The 26635-nt window shown below is 33.4% G+C and overlaps 1 protein-coding gene across 1 annotated transcript in view; it reads left to right on the top strand.

Moving 5' to 3' along the window:
• LOC107445955 (protein O-mannosyl-transferase TMTC1) overlaps positions 1-26635 on the top strand; it is a 364666-nt gene that overhangs the window by 326277 nt on the left and 11754 nt on the right. Inside the window, exons 12-15 of the mRNA XM_071187075.1 lie at positions 7016-7233; positions 10428-10563; positions 18081-18225; positions 24553-24678. Coding sequence (XP_071043176.1) covers positions 7016-7233; positions 10428-10563; positions 18081-18225; positions 24553-24678 — 625 coding nt within the window. The remainder of the gene's footprint in view (positions 1-7015; positions 7234-10427; positions 10564-18080; positions 18226-24552; positions 24679-26635) is intronic.

Below are 26635 nucleotides of genomic sequence, written 5' to 3'. Positions count from 1 at the left end.
CCTACCTCGTGATTTATATATATATATATACACTAGCTGAATACCCGTTCTTCGCACGGGGGGTGAATTAGTACTGAGAAATCATGCTCAAAACTGAAAGGCATATACCGACACAATTAAAGATGGAAGAACCAGGTGAATGACATTTTTAGGGGAATTCATGAATTAGAGAAAATAACATAAAATGGTTCCGTCAATATGGCTATGTTTGATGTAACAGAGCTGTTTTTGCTTTCACTTTTATCTTAACATAACTAACCCATATTAGTTTTTAGTAACCTTGCATGATTTTTTTTTCTTCAAATTAAGCTGTGGTAAATCAAATAAACCAAAGAATTTTCAGTCTCACCTTCTAATAAATTGGTAAAAAAATAAATCTGACACAACTTCTTTTTTCGTTCTGAAAATTTTACTTACTTGGTTCGTAAACTAATTTTTGAATTAATATAGCTAAAATAATTTCATTTTCTTGCTTGCTTGTGTTTTCGTATGCCTGTTAAGGCAGAGGAGTGCGATTGTTCTTGTTCTCCAGTGGCGCCATCTATGGCCAATAATTCAGCTTCTGCCCCACCCATACATCACACCCGTTTATAAGGCGAACCCATTCATACATCCATTCATTCATCCACGGATCGTAATTTTGACCTGAATCAGAGAACGATCCATCTCCAGTCCAGTACCCCCAGAGGTGTTGATTTGTTATGGGGACATGGAGGACTTTGGGACTCGACTGATTTAAAGTGCATCAGTCACCATTTACCACACGGAGAGTCTTCGGTCCAATTGTTTTCATGTAATATTATATATTGTAATCTTCCTCTGCTTTACGCTGGTTAAGTAAGTAAAACTCGTTGTTCATACCATTGGATTCATCGTAATTCATACCATTGGAATTCATACCGTTGGAATAAAGATAAAATGAATTTAGCATCGCTAGGCATGATATTATTGCTCATGGCTTGATTGCTAAAATTTACCACTATTAAGTGATTTTTTCAGGTACATATCCCTTTCGAGGAGCCGTGAAACACTTATTTACAAAGTATCGGTATTAAAACTGATTAGATTTTTGCTGTTTTAATAATCACTGAATATATCAATATAATATTTTATACCTATATCAGTATGTTTGGTACTTATTACATAACCCTTTAGCATATGATTTTATACATATTTTTTAGTCTTTAGTCTAAGGAATTTAAAATCTCAATACTAAATCATTTCTCTTTAGTCTAACGAGTTACCTAATCTAATGAAATAAATATCTTTCATTTTTGTACAATCTTTAAAAACTCTTATATATTTCATAATATACAACTTTCACATATTTTTGTACGTTCCTTATCAAATAAAATTGTTCGATTCTCTATTTTACGAAAGTTATTTAATTCTTTTTAAATATAAGCATTCAGTAATGCTTCTAGAAATTTCTACTCTAACAACTAAAGTCACCGCTTTTTTTTTCTAAACACAGAAATCACTCATAACAAGAAGACATTTTAGAAACACGGTTAAAACTTGTTTCTTTGCGAGTTGTCACAAAATTGTGACAGAACACTTTTCAATGTTCCAAACGGATCTCAATTATCGTTGCCACACACACAAAGATTCTGTCGCAGACGATCCAGTTTAACCGATTAAAGATCGCGTTCGTTATTTTTATTCTCCTTCCAAAAGTTATTTCTGCCTCAGGGGTTAAGAACTTAAGGAGACGCTTTTTTTCCCACACACTCTATCTAGCAACTATTCGGGACCCTTAAAAGTTTATTTATTATGAAAATGCCCCCAAGTATTGATGCAGCCTGTCAGAGACCTTTCTTAAAATGAGAAAGTATAACGTCAAATCTAATTTGCTTTCCAAGATTTGTTCCGGGATAGGGGATTTCCCAGGAAAGTAACTACTACTCCCCCAGCTAAAAATATTATTATTATGGAAATCAAAAAGGAGAATTCTCCAGAATTCTGCAATTATCTTTATAACCGAAAAACAAATACTTTTATTTCAATTTGAAAAGTCAATTTTGGAGTGAAGTTAAAATGTTTTTGTTCGAAAACTTATCATTTATATAAGTAGAATGAAACTCAAATTTTTCAAAAAGGTTATTGCTGTAGGAATTTTTTATCGGGTTTTTTTTTTCTTTTTTTTTTTACTAAATGTAAGCAGGTTCTTTATTTAGGTCGCATTAAAACTGCACAATAAGCTGTTGGAGAGGGTCTAGGAAGCATCCCCGAGGATGATCCATGTCATTTCAGAGATGCCAACTTGATCCGGACAACAAATAAATATTTTCGAGTGGTAGTTTATTAATGTGTGATTTTTGGTTAAAAAAATTCCATTTATTAGGTTTTTATCCACCACTATTTTTAAATAATTCGAAAGCTAATATAATCCGCCACTTTTTTACAGTTAAGTCGTGCTATACCGTTTAAAAAGTGAGCAAAATTAGTCAAATATTTGCAAATTTTAATTTGTAGTTGTTTACCCGTTTTTAAATAATTCTGCCTCGTCCGGAGCAGTTGGCATCTCTGCCGATGCAATTTTTATTCTCTGCAAACGGGCTGGTTCCCCTGCTTTGGTAGCCCAACGACCTGCGAGAAGTCGAGCACTTTACGGTAGAACAGTATCTCGCACCCTCGATCGCTGCGAAGGGTGATCTAAGTGGTCCAGAAGATTTTCAATTAGTTCATGAAAATCCGATCATTAGAACAAAAGTTATCATGTTTAACTATTTATTTATTGCTTACTGTGCTCATTCATTTCTTTGCATTGTTATGCACTTCTGGTTAGCAGGCATTATACATTGTTAACTGCATTTTAAAAGTTTTATTTAGTATTTAAAAGTTTTATATAGTATTTAAAAGTTTTATTTAGTATTTAAAAGTTTTATTTTGAATTGTGCAATTTGGGTATTCATTTTGCTTTATGAATATTTTGCATTGAAAATGCTTTAACGAATTTTATATGCAGTTTTGAATTTGGAAAAAAAAATTTTAAATATCGACGAAAAGCTTTTTCTTTCATTATTTTTAAAAAATTCCTTAAAAAGAAAAAATAATGAATAAAAATCTAACATTACTGAAACTTAAAAGCATTTCACTTTGCGAAAGAATATGGCACATTTGCAAAGCAATTTTCTATCGAAGACTTTATTTGGCTGTGAATATACTATCACCGCCTCATGACAAAAACGAAGTGCTTTCATCCGTCTTGGCACCCCGTTTGGCGAGATTTGATTAACTTCATCTTAGGCCTAACGTGGCCGTCACATTTTCGAATATCGCGGAATTTAACATAAATGCTAGTTTTATATTCATCGGCCATTTTTATTTTTAAAAAAAAAGGAAAGATTGAAAGTGGGATATTACTAGTAAATGCACCTACTTAAAATAGCGGTTCTTTTCCCTTTTTTTTCTCTTCCTTTTATCATATATGGTCTCGCTTTTTCACCAATAAAGACAACCTTAATGTTTTTAAAGGAATCGGCCCGCCATTTTTAAAGCTTCCGTCTTTGGAAAAGTGTTTTTCTTTATGATATTTCGTTCCTCTTTAAAATTTCTATTTACGCTTAAGCTTCTATTTTCTTATTATATTAGGGATTAAGGCATGCATCTATTTTTTACCGCGAACTATATGAAAACTTTCTGAATATTTAACTAAGTGTCAAAAGAAATTTGCTTTTAAAGACGGCACATTATCATAATTGGTTGGACATTTTAAAATATCGCTTAATGAGTGAAGCTGAAACTTTAAATTATTTATTCAAATTATTGCCGATAGTAATTGTTAATTAAACAATCAGCTAAATAGTTCACGTTCCTGTTGAAAAAGTATTTAAATGCATTAATTTTTTAAAAATTCTTGGAAATTTTGTTTTAAATGACAAACGATTGCAATAGATTTAAAATAACTAAATAATAAAAAAAAGATTGTTACTGACTGTAAGTTCATAACGACGTGCTTCGCAAAGCTAGTTGATGCCGTTCTGAAATATTTTCCAAATTCTGAAATATTGTCCAATTGTCATTATCCATAATGGCAATTGGATACTTGCACTTTAAGAAGAAGACCTATCATACCAACACATGTGACCTATGAAATCAGCGCCAGCTAATTTTCACAAGCGAAATGGGGTGTTAAAGTTGAGCTAAGTTTCTCTACTTAACTTAGAATGTTAATTAACAATAAGTTAATTAAAAACGGAACCGTATCGCACATCGAATTAGTTGAAATATAATTCTTTCTAGTCAACGTCTCTTACTTAACTTAGATTTATTATTTGTTTATTTATTTTATTTTAACCGTGATATATTTTTTGTTTTGTGTACCTTGAAACTTCGATGCATAATTAATTTTTTATATTCTACATGGTTTCGTGCCTGTGTTTGTGTTAAATCTCTGTGTAAATATATAGTGAAAGAATTGAAATCTTTGAGAAAGAATCTTTGGAAAACAATTTATGATGTGTCACTTAAGTGAGTTCATACTTGACGGGCTTGGCTTACTCGAAATAGAAAGGAAAGAACAGTTGCTAATGAAAACAAATTCCACGTTTCAACAACCAATCAGGATCGAGATACTCGCACTAAGTCGCTTACATGTATCTTATTTCATCCCATCTGAGAAAACAAGGGTCTTTTATTTATTATTTGCTCCAGAAATTTTTTACTCCACGGAAAATTAGATTTTAATACTTGTCCCAAATTTCTCTGACTTATAAATTTTATTTAGAAACTAGGCCTTTTACGGCAAGACCTTAGTACCAGGGCTCGAAAAAATTCAGAAATTTTACCCGTCCCCAAGGACGGCTTGGTCAACAATGTACCCGTCCTCCTTTGAAACTAACTCGTCGCTTCTAAAGAAATAAAAATATAATTTTCTCTTATTTATTACAAACATTTATATAAATTGCGCAATGAATTAGTAGTTACTAGGATTACAAATACTAGGATTGCATTATACAGTAATAAAAGAAATACTAGGTTACTAATAGTAAAACCTAGTATTTCTATTATGAAATAATTTATTTTTTGATGAAATAATTTAAATAACAAAGGTTAAGTTATCTGTCAATTATCATGTCAATTTATACGATTGTACTGCGTTTTTTAAATGAATCAAATATGACTTTTGCCAGTTCCACAATCAAGCCNAACATGTCAGCCCGTTCATTTTCTAGGTAGATGTTCATAAATGCGTTTAACGCTTCTTGTTTAAGACCAGTAAGTAATGTGTTTTTTTTTTTTGTTAGTTCATTGCTGAAAAGCCCCTTTCAATCGCTGCAGTACTCCCAGACAGAGAAAACATCAATTCCACCATGCGCAGTATGCTGCTGTATTTCGAGATTAGCGGGTCATTTTAAAAGTGAGGCACTAGACTCTTGTTAGATAGCAAAAATTGAAAATGTATCACGAACATTAACGGGAAAATGGCCGTCTGCGCGGACGCTGGATTCGACAAATTTGTTGTCCGCGGGAAATTTTTGACCGCCGAGGACGGGCGGATGGGCAGTTTTTCAAGCCCTGTTTAGTACCTAAAAACTTCATACATATTTCTTAAAAACAAAATGAATCTCACACCTAAACACAAATACTTGATCCAGGAGTTCCCTTGTCTTCTGGATTGGGTTCAAAATGACAAGGATACGGAATTGAACATTAGTAGTCGTAAACCCATAAAATTGGGTCGGCTGTTCAACGACGGTTACAAAATATAAAATAACATTACTACTTAATATTACCAAATATATTTAGCACAAAACAATATTTTACACCTAAAGTTTTTTATTAAAATGAGCAATTATCTCATTCCCGCAATATAATATTTCACAACTCATCTGGGGAAAATGAGGTATTAATATCATATGGGCTATTAATTCCAACAACCTTTCCCTTTCGATTTTGCCAAAATAAAACAATTTAGAGTCTCAAAAGATATTCAGCACACCAAAGAAACGGACCACCTTGAGTAACTTTTAATCTAATGATCGGGTCTTCACGTTCTAGAGCTGAATCTTAATGGTTCGAGGGGATGACCTCAAATATGCTAATTAATTGGTGTAGACGATATTTTAAGCTACAAAATCAGACAACGTACTTTCTCTGAATAAATACACCTTTTTTCGGCTGATAAAAAAAAATTAGGGGATAGACGCAATCAGGGAAATATGGTCCCCATAGTTTCGTCAGGAGAGCGATCCAAAGCTTTGACTCCCGAATATTGATTTTATTTTTTGTGTATTCCGTCATATCTCGAGAACTTTTCAGGCCGAATAGAGAAATCTTTGTGCACAATTATAAAATTCGTTTATCCAATGATAAATCCATGCAAAAAATAAATTTTAGAAAATATTTATTATTCTTCATTATTTACTTTAGTAATAGTGATGAATTGTAAGGTATTAATTTTTTGCCCGATTTTAAAGTATTTAATTTTCCATGGCAAAATAAAAAATTTAATGAAATCGCTTGAATAGTTCTTGAGAAATTGAATTTTGGAAAATCGTTTGTTTAAAATTCGATTTCTCAGGAGCTATTCAACCGATTTTCTTTTAAATCTTGTAATTTGCCATCCGAAATTAGATGCTCTAAAATTATGTAAAAATTTATGTACCTTACACTAATTACCTTACATAACCTTTACCCTTTTAAACATTAGGGGGTCATAAACTTTGGATAGCTCTCCTATCCAAACTATGGAGACGATACTTCCCAAATTGCTGCTACCATTTATATTTGGGGGGGGGTCAGAAATACGAATCCGTCGGAGAAAAGTTATGTTTACTCAGAGAAAATTTGTGTCTGATTGTTTTTGTGTCTGAATTCGTAACTTAAAACATCGTCTGCACTAACTAATTAGCATATTATAGGTCACCCCCTTAAACCATTAATATGGAGTCCTGGAGGTCAAAAATCCTATCATTAGATCAAAAGTTGTTCAGGGTGGTTCCTTTTTTTTTGAACACTGTATAAGACGTCGTAAGCAAAATCTAAATTTTTCTCTATCTTTGCTTTGCAGACGTCGTAAGAGGGTGGAAGTTGCAGAAAAGTACCTCCTGAAGTCGATACAACTGGACCCTGAATTTGTGCCAGCCATCTCTGCCCTGGCCAGCGTCTATGCGGACGCCGGTGAGGACAGAACAGAGGATGCAGAGAGATTGTATGTTTGGGCCATCTCCTTAGATCCTGATGACGCTGATGTCCTCAACAATTACGGAACTTTCCTGGAGACACAAGGTATTTTACATTTAAACTTTATGAACTAGAAACGATAGTTATTAGATTTTATTGAAGATGTCAATGAAATTTAAAGCGAAGGATATTTTTGGAAGTTTAAACAATAAAACAATTTAAACTATAGGTATTATCATCTTAATAATGCAAACTAAGTGGAAACTTCCTCATTTTGATTAAAGATGTCTTTCAAGTTCATTATTTGCTATAACGTAATATAAAATTTATGTTCATTGCAAATTTCGCCATCATTTTATAAAGTACCAGACAAATTAGAAATGTCTTAAGTATTTTCTATCCAGCATGATATTTTTCTAGGTTATTACTAGTTTAAAAATGTACGAAACTTTGCTCAGTCAATCTGAACTTTCACAAGCATACTGGTAAGGGACTTATGAAAGAGAAGTACAATATTACATTAATTAAACAAGGTTAATTAGATATAATTTTCGAAAATTCTAAATTTATTTCGGTTCATTGTAAATGGCCTAAATTAAATTAAGCTAATTGAGCAATGATTTGAGCAGCAGCAGAAAAAGAAACAACTGAGTTAATTGCAGTAAACCTAAAAAATGAATTAGACTTAAAAATGGACTTAATGCCTAATGAATTATGCCTTTGTTGTAATAAGCCTAAAACTTTAATAATCCTAAAATGTAATAAGCCTAAAAACGGTTCAAAAAGAGCCAAATTAGCCTACGAATTTTTTCTGACTTGCAAATTGAATTCAACAAATATTTCTACATAAACACTAAGAATAAAAAAATTACAATCCATATCTATTATCGCTTTGAAAGTCTGCTTTCAAAATCATAACTGAAACATATAAATTAAAAATAAGCAGCTGGTTCTGTTTTATTGTTCTCGTAAATATTCTATCGATAGTCAGAGATCTTCAGTTGGTGTTATATATACATCCGACCAAAAGTATTCGGACACGTGGTTGTTAATAATAGTGGTGGAATCTTAATGGTGTGGGGGTGTTTCTCGTGATTTGACCTGTGTCCGTTAGTGCCTGTAGTTGGAAATATGAACTCTGAGATGTGTATGTGGACAATGCTGCACTGCAAACTCCATGGCAATATTTCGGCCCATTTCTCTACCAGCAGGATAACTGCTGCATTGGCACATCGAGGCTTGCACAGACGTGGTTTGACCAAATGGGTATTCAAAAACTGGACTGGCCTTCTCAAAGCTCCAATCTAAGCCCCATAGAACACCTTTGGGACGAATTAGAGCGAAGATTACGTAAAATCGACCATCCTCACTGCAAGCACTCACTTAAGCTGTGATGGAAGTCAATTCCAGCATCGTGTGACTCAGGACGCTCTAAGTCCATACCACTGGGTGTCTGGATACTAGGTGTCAGGACGCTCGCTCTAAGCCATTAGCACTGGGTGTCAGGACGCTCTAAGTCCATACCACTGGGTGTCAGGACGCTCTAAGTCCATACCACTGAGTGTCCGGATACTGGGTGTCAGGACGCTCGCTCTAAGTCATTAGCACCGGGTGTCAGGACGCTCTAAGTCCATACCACTGGGTATCAGGACGCTCTAAGTCCATACCACCGGGTGTCAAGACGCTCTAAGTCCATACCACTGGGTGTCAGGACGCTCTAAGTCCATACCACTGGGTGTTAGGACGCTCTAAGTCCATACCACTGGGTGTCCGGATACTTTGGGCGTTAAGCAGCCCCTAGCCAAATTATTAGACGCACTATTAATTATCAGGTACGTTCTTGTATCAATTGATTAACATTGCAATGAAATACGTTAAAAATAAATACAAATGGGAAGTATATAAAAATCTGCTGAAAAAAAACCCATTAAATATACAAGTATTGCATATAAACTCGTGCAAAACATGTCATTATCAAAACGCTACAGTGCGTCTAATAATTTGGTCTAAATATTATAATATACAAATATAACCCGATATAATAAATATTCTACATTGATATAATATATCGTCTAATTTATCNTCTAATAATTTGGTATAAATATTATAATATACTAATATAATGCTTGATATAATAAATATTCTATATTTATATAATATATCGTCTAATTTATCCAATTGTCTAAATTACATTGTATATCGTCTAATTTAACCAATTGATACACTAACGTAAACAAGTGCAAACCTGTTGCAAAAACAATAAAGCTGTAAAGTATCACATGATAATTAAGATTTTACATAGAATCTTATAGTGCGTTTAATAATTTGACCAGGGATTGTAATGTATTATGCACATTGTTACATAATTAACTTACTTTATGTACATTTTTAGAATCTCGTCAAAAAAGAATTTTAAAATAAATGTACACGGAACGAAAGATTGGGAAAAGCGAACTTTATTTCGTCTCAATATGAAAGGTACTAATTTAGGCAGCATGAAATGATTTTTCCCCTGTGGAATTCCCCTCTGCAAGTGATCAATGTCTTCCGCAGAAGATGACCTGATTCGATTCCTGGCATATCATTCGACAACAAAAGGAATTGATGAAACATGATAGTGTGTATATGGGAAGTAATTAGGGAAGGGAATAAAGAATAAAAGTAGAGAATATTTCTCCACTTATCCTGACGGACTCGTGGTGTTTCCGTAACAATGAACGACGAAATGTAGCGGATAAACTGCATGACATGTCATAAGTTCTGTACCTCGTATATAAAATAATATATTAGTAAACAGAGTATTGCAAAAGGTTAAAGACAATTAGAAAAAGAATTTTCGTTCATTATTTAAAAAAAATTCATAAATTTGAACTATTTAATTCGTTATTGAAAAAGATCGAATCCAGGACTCAAGAATCTTATTACATTTTTTTCTTAAATATTTATTTAAAACAACCATAGAAAGTAAAAGTTCCTCTAATAATTGAATGTATAGTTTAAAAAATACCTAAATATAACTGTTTACACTAAAAGCGCTAAAGCAGTTAATTCGCACATTGCCTGGCTAATCCGCAGATTAACTATTTTAATCCGTTATAGTTCTGAATTGTCTTTCGCAATTTACCAAGGTTACCTGCGCATCAATAGTTCCTGAAACGATAAAGCTCAAAAAAATTTTCATATCAATTATCAAAAATGCTCTAAGTCACATTTCTAATTTTTTTTAAATAGATCCTTTATTAAGTAAAGATTGATTTTTCTTTTTAATTGTATAAATATAATGTTGCCCATATTTGTAGGTCGTCGAAGTGAAGCCATGACACAGTATGAAAGAGCCATGACAGCCAAGCCGAACCACACAGTGGCCATAGTTAATGCGGCTAAATCTCTAAGAAGTTTAGAACATAGCAGAAGAGCCGAAGAGCTTTATAAAAGGTAACTTGTGAGTAAGACTTTCTCGGTGGAGAAAATTTGATTTTTTTTTCTTAAGAAGCGTAAGAGAATATAGTGTTTTTCATTACGGACTCTATTTCGATATTCTTAATATTACATTTAAAACGAACACATTATAATTCAATGGAAGATTATTTTTATTTCAAATATTTATCATTCGTATTCATATTTATGTTTCGACAATGATATGTGAACCGTAAATTGCAAGACAAACATCAAAGACGATAACACTGTACAACAAAATAAAATTTTCCTCTAAAAGAAAAACGTGTGTTTTGCATACATTTTAGAAAGAAAAAATGATGAATCTGTTATTATTTTTGGTTTAACACGCTCTAATTTTCCAAAATTCCACATTTTAACTCGACAACTTAACGTTCTTTAACAACTTAAAAGCAAAAGAAAGACTCTCAGACAGTGGAAATTTCTCAAACTTACCGATCTTTTTGGATAATTTTTTTTTTTTTTATCGTTGAAATTTTATTTTTTAATTTCATCATAATTTAATTCCTCATAAATCAGAATTAGAAGCATTTTATTTTTTAAAAAAATTATTAGGAGTACAAATTAGTTTCCGTTTTCAAATTAGTTAAGTCCGTTTTTAAAAGATGGCTCTGCTGTTGTGAATGTTTCATAGTGACAACTGGTATCGGTGGTTTCAGAGAGGTTAAACGTCTGCTAATAATATTCAGTTCACATCGTTTTGAGTTTCATGCAAAAACCCTGTTTTTTACTTTGTTGAATATGTCAAATTTTGCGGTAACTAAGCACCGTTTGCGGGAGGTTTTATGTTTCTGCTTTAATTGGAAGAAAAGTGCAGCTGAAGCGCATCGAATGCTTGTAGAGGTTTATGGTGACAATGCTCCAACTGATAAATCATGTAGAGAATGATTCGACGCTTCAAGAATGGTGAATAGTGTTGTTTACTATGAGCTGCTACAACCTGGAGATTCCATTACGGGCTATCGGTATAGGCTACAATTCATTCGTTTAAGCCTTACATTACGAGAAAAACGGCCAGAATAAGAGCAAAGACATGACAAAGTTATTCTTCTGCATAATAACGGTCGGCCTGATGTCGCAAAAGTCGCAAAAAATTATTTGGAAAAGCTCAAGTGGGATATTTTACAGCACCCGCTGTATTCGCTGAACATTGCTCCTTCTGATTACTGGTTGTTCCGACGAATGCAGCACGATTTCACTTCCTTCGCAGAAATCGAAAATTGGCTCCTAACTGTGATCGCCTCAAAAGACGAGACATTTTTTCCTGGTGGAATTCAAAAATTGCCTGAGAGGTGGGGAAAAGTAGTAGCCAGCGATGGACAATACTTTGATTAATCTGTTCATTCATTTTGTTCTTAAATAAATGCATTTCTGATCACAGAAAAACGGACCAAACTAATTGTACTCCTAATATCTAATTCTGTTTCGTTAATTATGAAAAGACTTCTTTTTGCCTTTACCATTCCATTTCACCCGACTAAAATAAACTTCCAAAACTATTGATTGAACAGTATTTGCCCTTCTTTCTCTTGACCGTCCCGTTTACAATATAAACAAAGGTCTTTTTTTTTATAATATTCTCTTACAGAAAAAATATTGCTTTGAAGAATGTTTCAAGGAGAAGAACTGCTCTTTTTCTAGAAGCTAAGAAAAAAAAAAGAATAAGAACTTCTGTCAATTTTAAGTGGAACTGAGAAAAATTGTCTCAGATATATTTCAAGCATACTCTTTTTAATTTTGACTAGTTTGCGAGAAATTAATTTCATCTCTTTTTACTCAATGAGTTATCAGTGTTAGTCAAATATGCATCAGAGTTGAATGTTAGAAAACGCTGACACTTTATAACATTTAGTGTTATAAAAATTTACCCAAATAAAAAATCTAAATGAAATTTTGTAAAATTGTGCATTTTTCAAATTTGAAATTACATTATAATTGATGAACTCTTAGTGGCGATTTTATAACCGTCGTTGAACAGCCGACCCAATTTTTTGAGTTTACTACTACTGATGTTCAACTCTGTAACCTTGTCATTTTGAACCCAATCCTGACGACAAGGGAACTCCTGGATCAAGTATTGGGAGAAATTTGCCTTCGCGGAGGACTTTTGGATGATGTTAACCCTCATTTGCGTTACATGAAGAGGGAAACCACTAAAACATGCCACGGTTAGCCTGACGGCTAGGGGACTTTAACCCATGATCCGTCTACTACTGAGGATATTTTAGGTCAGCACTGTGCAAGCCGGATGCAGAATTTGTATCGACCAGCCATCGCTGGAATTCGAACCCGTTCACCTCATTGGAAGGGGAATGCTCTGTCCCCTGAGCCATCGCGATCGAAATTATTTTTTTTCTATCCGTCGTTGAACTGCCTGCCCAATTTGTTGGGTTTACGACATTTGATGTTCAACTCCGTACCCTTGTCATTTTGATTCCAATCCAGAAGACAAGGAAACTCCTAGATCAGTACCCCCAGAAGTATGATCTCTTATGGGAACATGGTGGACTTTGCGACTCGACAGATTTAACGTGCATCAGTCACCATTTACTACACGGGGAGTCTTCGGCCGGCGAGGATCGAACACACGACCTCTTGGATATGGGCCCAGCGCCCTACCGACCAGGCTATCCCGGCCCGATCGAAAGTAATTTTATTTTTATTTTATAACCGTCGTTGAACAGCCGACCCAATTTCATGGGTTTACGACTACTTACGTTCAACTCCGTAGCCTTGTAATTTTGAACCAATCCAGAAGACAAGGAAACTCCTGGATCAGTACCCCCAGAGGTATTGATTTGTTGTGGGAACATGGAGGACTTTGAGACTCGACAGATTTAACGTGCATCAGTCACCATTTACTAGACGGGGAGTCTTCGGCACGCGGTGATCGAACCCACGACCTCTTGGACATGGACCCAATGCCCTACCGACCAGGCTATCCCGGCCCTCGATCGAAAGTAATTGTACGAAATGGTTATCATCAAATTTAGTATTGTTGTATCATTTTATTTTCCTTCCTAGTTTTTCAAAAGTCGTATAGGAAGTACTGCCCACTCTCCATATTCTCCAAATTTTTCTCCCACTGAACCCGTTCAACTTTTAGGGGATATTTCTTAATTATGTAGCCCGAATTCAAAATGAGTTTGTTGATAGTATCTGCTTCCACTTGCGCTTTATAAAACTTATTCATGTTTTTAATTTAAGGAACGTGTCTTTTACATTTTCTACGAATGTTTAATTTTCTTAAAACCCAAAATCCTTAACGTATATTTATTCAGGATTTCTGATTAGCAGAGATGAAAGACCGAATTAATTATGTTTATGATTTTTAAAAAATTTTCCCGAATAAACCAAATCAAAGAAAAGTAAGTAAAATATATTCAATTACAATTATTTAATCTGTGATCCATTTTTTCAGTATTCTTTTAGTTTCACACTGGAAATGCCTCCTAAAACTTTACAAATACGTTCTGTTACCCTAGATTCATGACAAGCAGCCGTTCATGAGCCCCAGATTCTAAACATGCATTCATCAACCCTAGATAAAAAAGCATGCATTCAGTAACCCTAGTCATTATCAAAGCAATAATCCATTCCTGGGATAGCCTAGTTTTTAGGTCACTGGGCCCTTGTCCAAGAGGTCGTGGGTTCGATCTCCACCGGCAGAAGTCTCCCTGTATAGTAAATGGTGATTGATGCACGTTAAATATGTCGAATCACAAAGTCCTCCTTGTTCCCATACGAGATCATACTTCTGGAGGGTATACTGATCCAGGAGGTTTTCTTGTCTTCTGAATCGGTTCAAAATTACAAGGCTACGGAATTGAACATTAGTTGTCGTAAACCCAAAATTGGTCGGCTGTTGAATGACGGTCATAAAATAATAAAAACTTGGAAAAACAATTTCAATTCTAAAAGTAAATCTTTGATAGCATCATCTTCAGCGCACTCTGGCTGCAACATGAGGTTGTCGATTGCTTTCAGAGATCGTCAAAAAAGAGCTCTCTAAATTAGAGCCAAGCATTCACAAATATTTTGAATATATATTTAAATCTACTCATTTGTTTCGTTAATATTTTGTTTTTGTTGTTGATGTATGCCTGTTTAGGCAGAAGGGGCGCGGTTGTTCTTGTTTTCCAGTGGCGCCATCTATGGCCAAGAATATTTTTTGTTTTGGTATTTTCACGTTTCCTCATTTGATCTACGTCACATTTGGTGCAGAGATTTACTTAGTCGCATGAATAGATTCTGATGGTCTCATCAAAAGGTTTTCTTTCAAACAAAGTCTGTTCCATGCCTCCTAAAAGTGGTCGTTAATAGAGGAGGTCGATAAAGCGAGGTGGGCTTTCCTAGATGCTTCACTGTATTATTTCCTCGTGTTCTAAGGGGATTTCCCTTCGAGTCGGACGACATGAAACTTTGAAAAAGGACGCTTTAAAAAGATCACAATGGATTGCTTATAATTTTTATTCATTCGTATATCAGAATAATTTTTTGTAAAAATTCTTGAATTGTAATTAAAATGTTAATTAAAAGAGGCTTAATTGACGAGTCTTGGGAACGATATCTTTTGACTGGCAGTACAAGCCTTCTGCTTGCATGGTTATTTCATTTATATCAATTTCAAAAATTGATTTTTTTTTTTTAAATTTTAATTGGGTATAATATGAAAAAAACACAACTACTTCGATTTAGTAGGAACAACATATGACGCAATGCTAAACGAATGGAATTTAGTTGTTGTTTATTTAGTTATTGTTATTAGTAGTTGTTGTTATTTGTTTTAGTTGTTGTTGTTNCACATCTCTTACTGTTTTTTTAAGAAACTATGTTCAAATGTTTTAGTATTGCAATGTCATTAGTTGTTACCACTGTTCATGTTCGTTAGTTACTACCACTGAGGAAAATTATAGCTTAATATTGTTCATGGGTTAAATTTAGTAGGAACAACACAACCTGTGACGTAGGCTATATTATACCCAATTCATGGATTGCAAAATAAAATAAATCATTCATGCAAGCATTAAATCTACTTATGATAAGTTCATTAATTATTTTCATGTTGAAGTATTTAAACTTTCCCGGGAAGAATCATGTACTGTCCCTGACTATATTTTTAGACGCACTATAAGATTCTATGTAAAATTATAATTATGAGGTGATATATTATACAGCTGTATTGTCTTAACACGACTGAAACCGGTTTGTACTTGTTTACGTTCATGTATCAATTGGCGAAATGAGACGATTTATAATATAAATTAGGCGATATATTTATTACATAAATATAGAATATTTATTATATCAGGTTTTATATTAGTATAATATAATAACTAGACCAAATTATGAAACGCACTGTTGTTTTTTTAATAATAACATGTTTTGCACGAGTTTATAGACAATACTTTTAGATTTAAACATAAATGTAATATTGTTTTATAGAGGAGATTTTTTATATACTTCAAATTTGTACTTATTTTGACATATTGCATTACTATGTTAACAGATTAATACACGAACGTAAACAAGTTTAAACCGGTTTCAGCTGCGAAAAGTATTACCTGATAATTAAAATTTTACATAGAATCTTACAGTCAGTCTAATAATTTAGCCAGGGAGTATATGTTTAAATCTCGGAAAACAAAGATTCTCTACTCAAATATTTTTGAAAATTCCATCTCCGAGTTAAATCAAATATTAATTTAATATTAATTTTAGTGGCAGAGACACTCTTTCCTTAATTCTATTTCCCGCATGGTAAACAACTAATTCCGAAATCGCAGGAATAGTTTCCCTCCAACCCCCATTCTTCTTCTCCGAAAATTTCAGCTTCGCAAACTTCATTTCTTCACTTCACTTCAGCCCATGTACCCTCAAAGGCCGCGTCCCTAGAAATGGCCTTGGCAATACCACGTGATTGCTCCAGTAGTCTCTTCGTTATCCTCAAATAAGAGAAAAGAGAAGATTCATAATCATCTTAAGAAAACTCTTTCCCGGGCAGAGAAAATGTAACTTTTGCCCTCTTATTTGGTGACGTCTTAGTTAAGGTGATTCGAGTAAGACTTTGCCTTGGGCGATGTTTAAGTGAGGGGGCAAACACGTTGCGGTTTAAGAGACAGCAAATACATGCGCGATGTCTCGTGGGGGAACAGAGACAAATTGAGACACGTTCTTTGCCCCGAGCGCGGAGATGAAAATTTATTACTAACGCAAGACGGATCCGGTTGCCATGGTGATGATTTTGAAATCGCCATTTTGGTTATGTTTGCATAAGAAGCTTTACACATTTTATTTGCCTTCCCTTCCAGCATACATATCTCATTTTACTGATAAATAAACAGTGTTCTTATAGCGGAATGGGATTAGGCTAAGTAATTAGTGTCGGTAAGCATCGATAATGAGCCTGGATTTGATTTTAGAATTTGAAGAAGGCGTAGAAATTATTAAGTAAAATTTATTTTGTATTTATGTTGGACTTGCGATTATTGTTATAAAATTTTGGATCGTGAACGAAAAAGGCTTAAATGTGATCGAATGTGACGTCATCACAACACATTATTTAGTTTCTTTTCGTCCTACTCACAGTGGAGGTTTCCATGGCAATTCTTAACGGGTCCACTTATTCTGTGGATTTAAAGAGTAGACACTACAATTTCTAATGCGAAGTACTTCTCCTTATGACCTATTTATTTTCCCTCCAGCCGTTTAGGACCGTGGTCACGAGATTATCCTAAGATTATAATAATAATTCCGTGATCACGAAATTATCCTATGATTATATCCTAAGATTATACTACGAGATTATAATCTATATATATATTTCTCTTACCCGGCGACAAAAAAAAGCCTCATTACAACTCCCGAATGGCAACGCTACAAAATCGACCAATGATTGCCGCTCCAAATGTCACATGCCAAATCTAGCTGAGGTTGCTCAACGCATAGCGCTTTTAAAAATGGAAACTGAAATAACCTTAAGCTAGGCAGAAGTGAGTAGTCTTTGTCGATAGATCTCTATTTTAGTATTTTGTCGAAAGCGCTTTTTTTCACGAATTTATATATTACGAATTTATTTGACGATTTTTGATTTATATCACGAATTTATTTGTTTTATTATTGTTATTAGTTATTCATTGAAAAATGAGTCTTAGTCGTGCTGTTACGCTTTAAGATTTTATACAATAGCACATTTCTAATAGGTTTAACGAATTGCATGTCATTTATTTGAATTCAAATTTATTTTAATGACTTAGTATTTACTAAAAAGATGTATTTTTTTTTTAAAGTTGTTATATGGATTTGAATGATTGTTTTGAAATCTTAGAATCTTGTGCATTTGCAATGTACCTAAGTTAGTAGCGAGCGAAGCAAACCATATAAGATTGCGCAGCAATTTTCGGGGGTTAGCGAGCAGGGGGAGCAGCCCACTAGTAATAATAATTATTATAATTATATAATTATTCTACTAATTATGAATTCTTTCTACTATTTAGGGCCTTGGCAATACAGAAAGATCCTCAAGTGATGGATAATCTGGGTATGCTGTACTTAGCGACTGGAAGGTATCGCGAGGCTAAATTTCTTTACCAGTACGTTATACAACATTATCCAGAGCACAACGACAGTAAACTGCATTTTGTAAGTACATTCATAGCGTTAATTTGGAAGTTATTGCAGGAATTCAAACTGCAAACTATTCTGTTTTTTGTTTATTATTATTTGTTTAAAAGATAACTGCAACCCCTTTTACTAGCTCACAGCTCCGCTTGAGCAAAATTGAGTTTCTCGGAGAGTTTATTGCTCGTTCTTAATTATTCATCCTTTTATCCGTTTGGAAATCAATATGGATAATTTCCGTTCCAAATTCAAATGACGTTAACAACACTATATTTAAGAATATACGAAACAACGAGTATAGATTACAGGTAGATTTTTTTTTCTGTATAGATACAGCTATAGAAACAAGATTTAAGAATGTAACTAACTCACATAAGATCGACCAAAATTTAAATACATATATATATAATTTAGTATTATTATAAAGATAAATTATTTACATTAATTGATGTATAGATCATCTATTTGGTTAAAATAGAAGAACTAGGAGAAGTTTCAATTAACATATTGTTGATACAATGTATGTGAAGAGTTAAATATTACATACATTGCTATTGATAGAATGTCAGAACGCACCATGTTACCGTGACAAAAGTTATATTGAATGGTGAAAATATCTTTGTGGTTAATTGGCGGTATTTTTTTGTACAAAAAAGCATTTACTGCGAAAATTGCGTAGGAGTTATTGACTAACTGCGATAAATTATTACGTCATTCTCTGTGAAAATAATAAATATATATACTAAGTATCATTGACATCTGCCCTCCAAACTGGTAAGTTCGTTTAATTATAATGTACAGTTAGCAAAAGAAGAAAAATACATCACCCTGAGTAACTTTCGCTCTAATGATCAGATTTTCGCGAATTAAGTGTCAATCTTAATGGTTCTAGAGGTGTCCTCAAATATGCTAATTAATTAGTGCTAATTACTAATTAAGTTTAGAAATTTGACACATAATTTAAAAGTATCTAATTTTACATATCAAAATACAAAATTTGAACGAAATCGGCCGAATAGTTCTTGAGAAATTGAATTTCAATAAAGTCAGGTACTTAAAATTTGATTCCCCCGGAACTATTCGACCGATTTTGCTCAAATTTCGCATTTAGCTATATAAAATCACGTTTTTTTTTAAATGATAGAAAAAAATTTATATCTTGCATTTAAAAATTTCGTCGACCATCATTAAATAAAATAATAAAAGTAATAAATATTTACAAAAAGTCATATTTTTGCGTGGAATTATTTTTAGATAAAGGAATTTTATATTTGCGTTGAAAAAATTTTGAATTCGCTTAAAAAGATTCTAGAGATATAGCGAAATACGGAAAAAGTAAAATTAACATCAAGGGGTTCAAACTTTCATATGCTCTTCTGACAAAACTTTTGGTACCCTATTTCCCATATTGCGGCTACACCAATATTTTAGGGGTAAGAAATCTGAATCCGTCGAAGAAAAAAAAGTTTATTCATAGAAAGTACGTTTTTGTGTCTGATTTTGTAACTCAAAATATAGTCTACAATTGGTAATTAGCATATCTGAGGTTACCGTCTCGAGCCCTAAAGATTGAGTCTAGAACCGGAAAATCCGATCATTGGATCAAAAGTTATACAGGATGGTTCGTTTCTTTGCGCACTCTACATTTAAAAAAATGAACGTATACATTTCTTAAAAGAAATTGTTTTGTTTTTCTTCTAAGCCCTTCATCATACCTAGATTTTTCTTATACTAAAGCATAACTATTAATCCCTTAATTTTACTATAAATCACTTTTGAATTATTATGATTGATTTTAAATTTTATAAATTTCATTGGGATGCTGAACTATCTGTTCTTGCACATTTTGCCTTCATTTATTCACTTCCTATTTTTTTACTTTCCTACATGCTTTACAATACTTGATTTATTGTTTTAAATTTACACGTCATCGATAGTGTGATGTTCTCTTATGTGTATCAATCTTTGTTAGTTTTAATTTTACTGAAATTTTGTAGTGTTTGGTTCTCACGTGACAGCGGGTCAAACCCTTATCCGAAAACTATCGGTCGCTATTAATCTTTATACTAAAACAAATTTTTGAAATGATTGTATGAATTCGAAGCCATGCCCTGTATGTAAAATCAATCCTATGAAACTCACCAACTCATTCAAAACTGAGAGAAGAAATATTCCCAAAACTAAAATTCCCGACCTTCTAAAGCTTCCTAATCAGGTTCCTCTCTCTCTCTCAGAAGAGCTGAATTTAAATCAAATGAAAAGTATAGGGTCATCATTAAAATTCCTGTGTGGACAGTGTTTCCTTCATTAGATGACCCTCTTTCAATTAAGGCCTCTCACTCCATGAAACAATGTCCACGGTGGAACTGGGGGCGTGGACAAATTGCCTGGGGGTGCAAAACCTTTGTTCCTCAGCGGTGGACATCAGTAGAGAAATCTATTCACTGCACTAGGTGCGTGGAATTCAATTTCCATGTTGGAACAAAGGTGCACCCCCTCCCCTTTTCACAGAATAGAGAGGGCCCTTAGGGGTCAGGTGACCTCAGTCAAGAAGCAATTACGCCCGATAAGCAATTAATTTAAATTGAAAAGCGGATTAATTAATTGGTAACTCACATTGGATAATAGGAGCTGTCCCAATTGTATCGGAAAATTTAAAAAAAAAAATTTTAAGTTTTGATTGCTTTTTTACGATGACTGGTTAACTATTGGTAAAATGCTTTTTTTTCTGGTTTAACTCCGATAAACGTCACAACATTTCAAATCATGGGTTGCTAAAACTGTCTCCATTGATGTTTGTCGGTCGTCAGATTGGTTTTCAAATTCTGTGTACATACGTGTTTCAAGACGTCACAAAATACTTTTCCTTCCTCAGTATTCATATTTATATTAAAATCACCGTCAAGACAGTAATTATAAGTTAATAATAAAAAGAATATAAAAATACTTTAAATTATTATTATATAAATACATTAAGAATGACTGCTTTTGAAAATAAAAATACAGAAAGAATTCTTAAGAAAATTATCAAACAGCAGCGGTCGCCATAGCAACGCATGCAGTAACAACGCATGCGCATTGTTTACTGTTACTCTAGAACACGGTTGAAAAGTGTGATGACGTCCAAATAAAGTGCGCACGCCATAAAACCTGAAACAAGACCCATTTTGCCAAATGGTAATAAAGCATTTTCCTTTAATAATTTTCCCTCGTTTAAAATCCCTATCAACAATAAAATTCCTATCAATTCAAATTATAGTTCGTTCATCAGGAGTTGGCACTTGGCTCCACCCCCTCTGACGCAGAGTTCATTTCAGCGCGGGAGTAAGAAGAGAAACATTTCCACCCTTGAAATTGAGACAACCCTTAATGCGCGCCAAACACAAATAGTGGCTTTTTTTCAGTCACTTACTTCGCTTTATCATCTGCTATTATACCTTTCGTTTCTTTAACTAATTAAATATATTTTAAATTTAAAAACTGCTGTTTTCCCATCAAAATGTCTCAAAAAGGACAAACTATTCACTCAAAAGAGAGAAATGCCATAAATATTGGTTCGAAATATCAAATTTATGAAATATTCAATGTTAAAAAAAATGCAGATAAAGTTTGTGAAATTAATATTTTTTGTCATATGATCGCCAAATAGCAACCTTGTTCAGGATTGCTCACAATCTTCTCCCAAAAATAGCGAAATAGTATCGTCGCATACCACGTGATGAAGGCGGAGCCAAGTGCCAACTCCTGGTGAACGAGCTATACTATTTAAGATACGAAAAAACAAAATCCCTATTGCAATCCGACAACTCGCAATACATGAGGATGGATGTATCAAATAACAAGAAGTGTTTGGAGCCAGGAAACAGTTTGAAAAAGATTAATAGAAACACCTTCAAGTTTCAACCTCCAGTTTAAACATGTTTGATGTTTATTGCATTTGCTCTCATAGACAGCAATTTGTTAAATTTCATTATTGCGTTTGATTTTCCCTGTCTTATTTAGCTTTTATGTCCCCCAATGGTTTTATTTTTGAAAGGATTCTAAAATTATATATTAAGGGTGGCCTTTACGAAACACTATGTATAATCATATAGTAAATAAGATTACCCCACAAAAAATTAGTTACCTCTGGAGAAATCTTGAACAGCACAATAAAGGTGGATGTGTGAAAATTTGGAGTGTTTTACTTGTGGACAGAATCGACTCACTAAGGGACTACCAACATGAATCAGCATGTTTATTTTAAAATTCTGAATGATCAGCTGTTTCTTTTTAATCAGTATCTTCATGATGAGTATGTTGTTAATGATCTTTTTATTAAGAGGAGAACATCTTAATAAGTCTACAAAATCACCTGACTTGAACCCTATATGAAAATTTTTGGATACGGTGCATCAGATAGTAAAACGCTGTAATCAGCACCTTCACAATCATGTAAATTTCCATGATCAGATCCTGAATGAACGGTTTGAAATAGGTACTACGTATCTGCAAAACCATTCAAGCCCACTTTCTTTTGCAGGTACAGTAACTTAATGTTTTTACTTGTATGTAAAAATTTTAACTGGTCCGATAATATATCCCTAATACATTTATAAAAAAATAATATTTAAAAATTGTTAGAATACGTTGTTGTTGTGGTCTGCCATTAAGGCAGAGAGGGTGCAATTGCTCTAGTTTTCCAGTGGCGCCATCTATGGCCAAGAATTCAACCACATCCATTCGTCACACCCGTTTATAGGTTCAACCTAGTCATACATTCTTCCACAGATCACAATTTTGACCTGAACCAGAGAATTATCAATCTCCAACTCAGTACCCCCAAAAGTATAATTTCTTATGGGAACATGAAAGACTTCATGACCCGACAGATTTACCGTGCACCAGTTACCTTTTACTACACGGAGAGTCTACGGCCGGCTGAATTCGAACTGAAGAGTTTTAATAAACTATTATGATGTTATATCGTATTCATCCTAAGTTGAGTCATTTATAAACGAAATATTTATACTGTTTCTCATTTACTTTTCGACGAATGTCACTACGCAGGTTTCTAAAATTTTTGGATCGTGTCAGATAATCTAATTTCGGTTAATCGAGAGTCTGGCCAGTGGTTGCTTTCCTTTAGTAAACATTTAAAACGCTCTTATAAGAGAGTCTAATTTCAGAAAATAAAAACTAGGTCTGCATCTGTTTTGACAGGAACTCCTGCTTATCTTCAATTTATTACATAGAACAAATTATTTGAATATCTTTTTGGAACTACTCCCCCATCAAAATCATTCCACCACTGCGTAAGCTAGTGTAATTTCGAACACACTTTTTTTTTGTCGTCGTCCTGAAATGCAAAGACTTCGTGTCAACGACAAATTATTTTTCTTTTTCTTTCAGCTAAGTTTCTCTTTTACAGGATGCAATTTTCCGGTATCTTGATTAGAAGAAGGGGGTGGACAGATTTTTGGGAAAGAAAACGGGAATAATCAATGAGGGGTTGTGCGAAGAAAAGAGAGAAGGTGGAAAAAAATAAAAATAATAATATACAGTCGGCTTCCTTGCTGATTGAATGAGAAATTTAATTAACCGTTTAAAAAATGAGATTGAAAAATATTCATTTTCCGAAACATATGGCGATGCAGTGAAGAAAATAATTCTAAACCAACCGTGGCTTTAATGGCGGCAGATTGAGGGACTTTTTTTTTAAATTTTTTTTCACGCTCCTTCAAATTTTCTCAGATTCCTATCGCTGTTCTTATTTTATTCTGATACCAAGTATCAATTTCATTTCCTCCTTTATTTACCTGCCACGCGCTTATTACCTGACAGCTCGAATTTATACACAAAAAAAAATTGTTTTCAAATTATTAAATCAGTTAAAATAATTTTGTCGTTTCGAGGTAAATAAGTATAAATTAAATTCTAATATCGGAAGAAGGATGATTTTAAAAAATATGAAGTTTTAAATTATTAAACGCCATTTTGTCCATCATTTGTCGAGTTTTGGAAATGAGTATTCATCCTATGTATTTAGTTTGGTGTCATTTAATTCAACTTCAAAAATACATATCAATCACGTGAAATTACTGTAAGATTTGTTTTAATTCTTAATCGTTTTTCAGTCATAAAATTTTGAAAATCGTCTGCTCAAAAGTTTTTTCAGAAAGATACTCCGCAGATTTATTCTGTAGACTAATTCTGTGGATTTACTCTTGTTAAGTAATAGACTAATTTGATTGAAAAAATTCACTCAGTTTTTTACTTCTCCCGTGTGTTAATGTTTTGAAATAAGTGTACTTTTACATTATTTCTGAAGTTTTTTTTTATAAATAAAATTGCACTTTTCATTTGTAGGCTCAACTTTTAATTCAAGAGAGAAGTTTCGATCTCGCAGAAACTCTTTTGCTTTCAATCGGACAATCGAGAGAGAGCTTCCTGCATCTGGCATCACTCTACAATCGAACAAACAGAACAGCAGAAGTAAGTTAATTACTGCTTTTAATTTTATTTTACTAACTTTTTTCTAAATTTAGCTTAATAACTTCACACTATAGAATTTTCAACAAAAATATGCCAAATTTTGGAATTATGATAAAACTCTGAGAAATAGGAATATGTACGCCTATAAGAAATAGAACTATTATAAGAATACTAGGGGGCTACGCCCCCTGTTTACTGCCACTCACCAACACCGATTATTGCTTCACAATAATTGTTGTTTCTTAGCAGAAAACAGTTTCTCTACTAAAGTTAAAATAATTCATTTAACATCTATGTTTTAAAAGGAATTCTGTTTATTTATGCTTGTGCCACCACTTCCCACGTCCAAACATTATTATCCGCTAGTATTATAAATATTTAAATCTACTGGTGAACAGAAGTAATTTTTCTAAGTAATCATTTCTTGAGATAACATTTATATTGTTATAACATTATATTGTTCAAACAAAATTTGATGAACTCTCAACCGTAATTTAATATTTTCGCTTACGAAACTGGAGGATACATGAAATACTATTTTTGTTTGCATCTCATTGTGCTTGAAGCATGTCGTTAAGTTCTAAATCATTATACAGTTCTCTTTCACTGTAATTTATAACAGTGTATTAATGTTATTTGCACAAAAATAATAATTGTTGAACGGTTAATAAGATTGGAACACCTTTCTAAATAACTTTTATCTTAAAATGTAGCGCAGAATAAAATTATAATCGCAATAAAAATAAAACAATTATCTTAGTTTAAAACTCTTGAATGAAAAGCGTAATAATAGAAGTACAGGAAAATAACTTCAATTTTGGGATACAATAATATTTATAGAAAAACGATACCTTTATGATTTTTATGAATCTTATGCTGATGACAACGAAAACAATATGGAAATGAATGAGGTAAAACTGGATCCTACCTCATGATTTTCCGGCCAGTCAAAATGCAATGTAAAATTGCTACACCATCATTAGATTTCTATATATAGTACGAAAACAAAAAAAAATAATAAGTTTATTTTTTGTTTCTTAAGAACAGACAAAGAAAATTGCATACTAAGGTCATTCGAATATTTAGGGCGAATTCGAATGCAGATTATCTCTTTTAATCATGTGTTGCCAGTTTACTGCAGAAAATTTATTACTGTATTGAGGAGTTTCTGCATCTTAACGAACCTCTCACCAGTTTTTTAGTAAAAATAGGCCGTTTACAAAATATTTAATGTTGAAAATGAATATTTCACATAGTTTTTATTTTTAAGAGTGGACTTTATAAAAATCTTCCTCTGAAAAACTTAGTCCTATGAAGAACAACGTCTTGAATTCAGACCTTCGAATTTAACACCTTGAAAAACTTGTTTTTCTTTTATAAAAGCAGGACCCTGACACAAAAGAACAAATAGGTATAGTTTGTCTAAAGTAAGAACTTCCCTCGCCACAAAGTCTGAGGCCATATGTTGCTATGGAAACAAGAATAGCGCATTTCATGGAGGGTAGCTTTACTCTAGAGCTAACTCAGTAGTCGGAGGAAATGGATTCCCTTTCTTTCGCTGAACCGAGTCAAAACCTGTCCTAAACAATGACCCCTACTTCAAATAGTTGTACCTTGTTACCATAGTCACAGCCACGGAACCAGAAGAATGGTTAGGGGACTTTAGTCAAAATATATGTCACCCCTTATCTGTAACGCAGGTCTCAACATTAACTACAGTGTTTATAAAGTCTTGGGATAAGAAATCCCACCTATTAGAAGCTTCTGGAAGAAAGTGAAAAGCTGAACATTTTCAGTAAAAGCCATCCCAGACCTGCTCAATAGAATTCAGGTCGGAGGTCTTCATCTCCATGTAACGCAAATGCGAGTTTGTTCCATCACAATGTCCTACACGAAGGCTAATTTCTGCCATGAGTAACTTAATCCAGGAGTTCTCTTTTCTTCTGGAATAAGTTCA

The sequence above is a fragment of the Parasteatoda tepidariorum genome, chromosome 10 (assembly GCF_043381705.1).
Source record: "Parasteatoda tepidariorum isolate YZ-2023 chromosome 10, CAS_Ptep_4.0, whole genome shotgun sequence".
NCBI lineage: Eukaryota > Metazoa > Arthropoda > Arachnida > Araneae > Theridiidae > Parasteatoda > Parasteatoda tepidariorum.
Note: the sequence above shows the minus strand (reverse complement) of the source record. Positions and strands in the feature narration are given on the sequence as shown.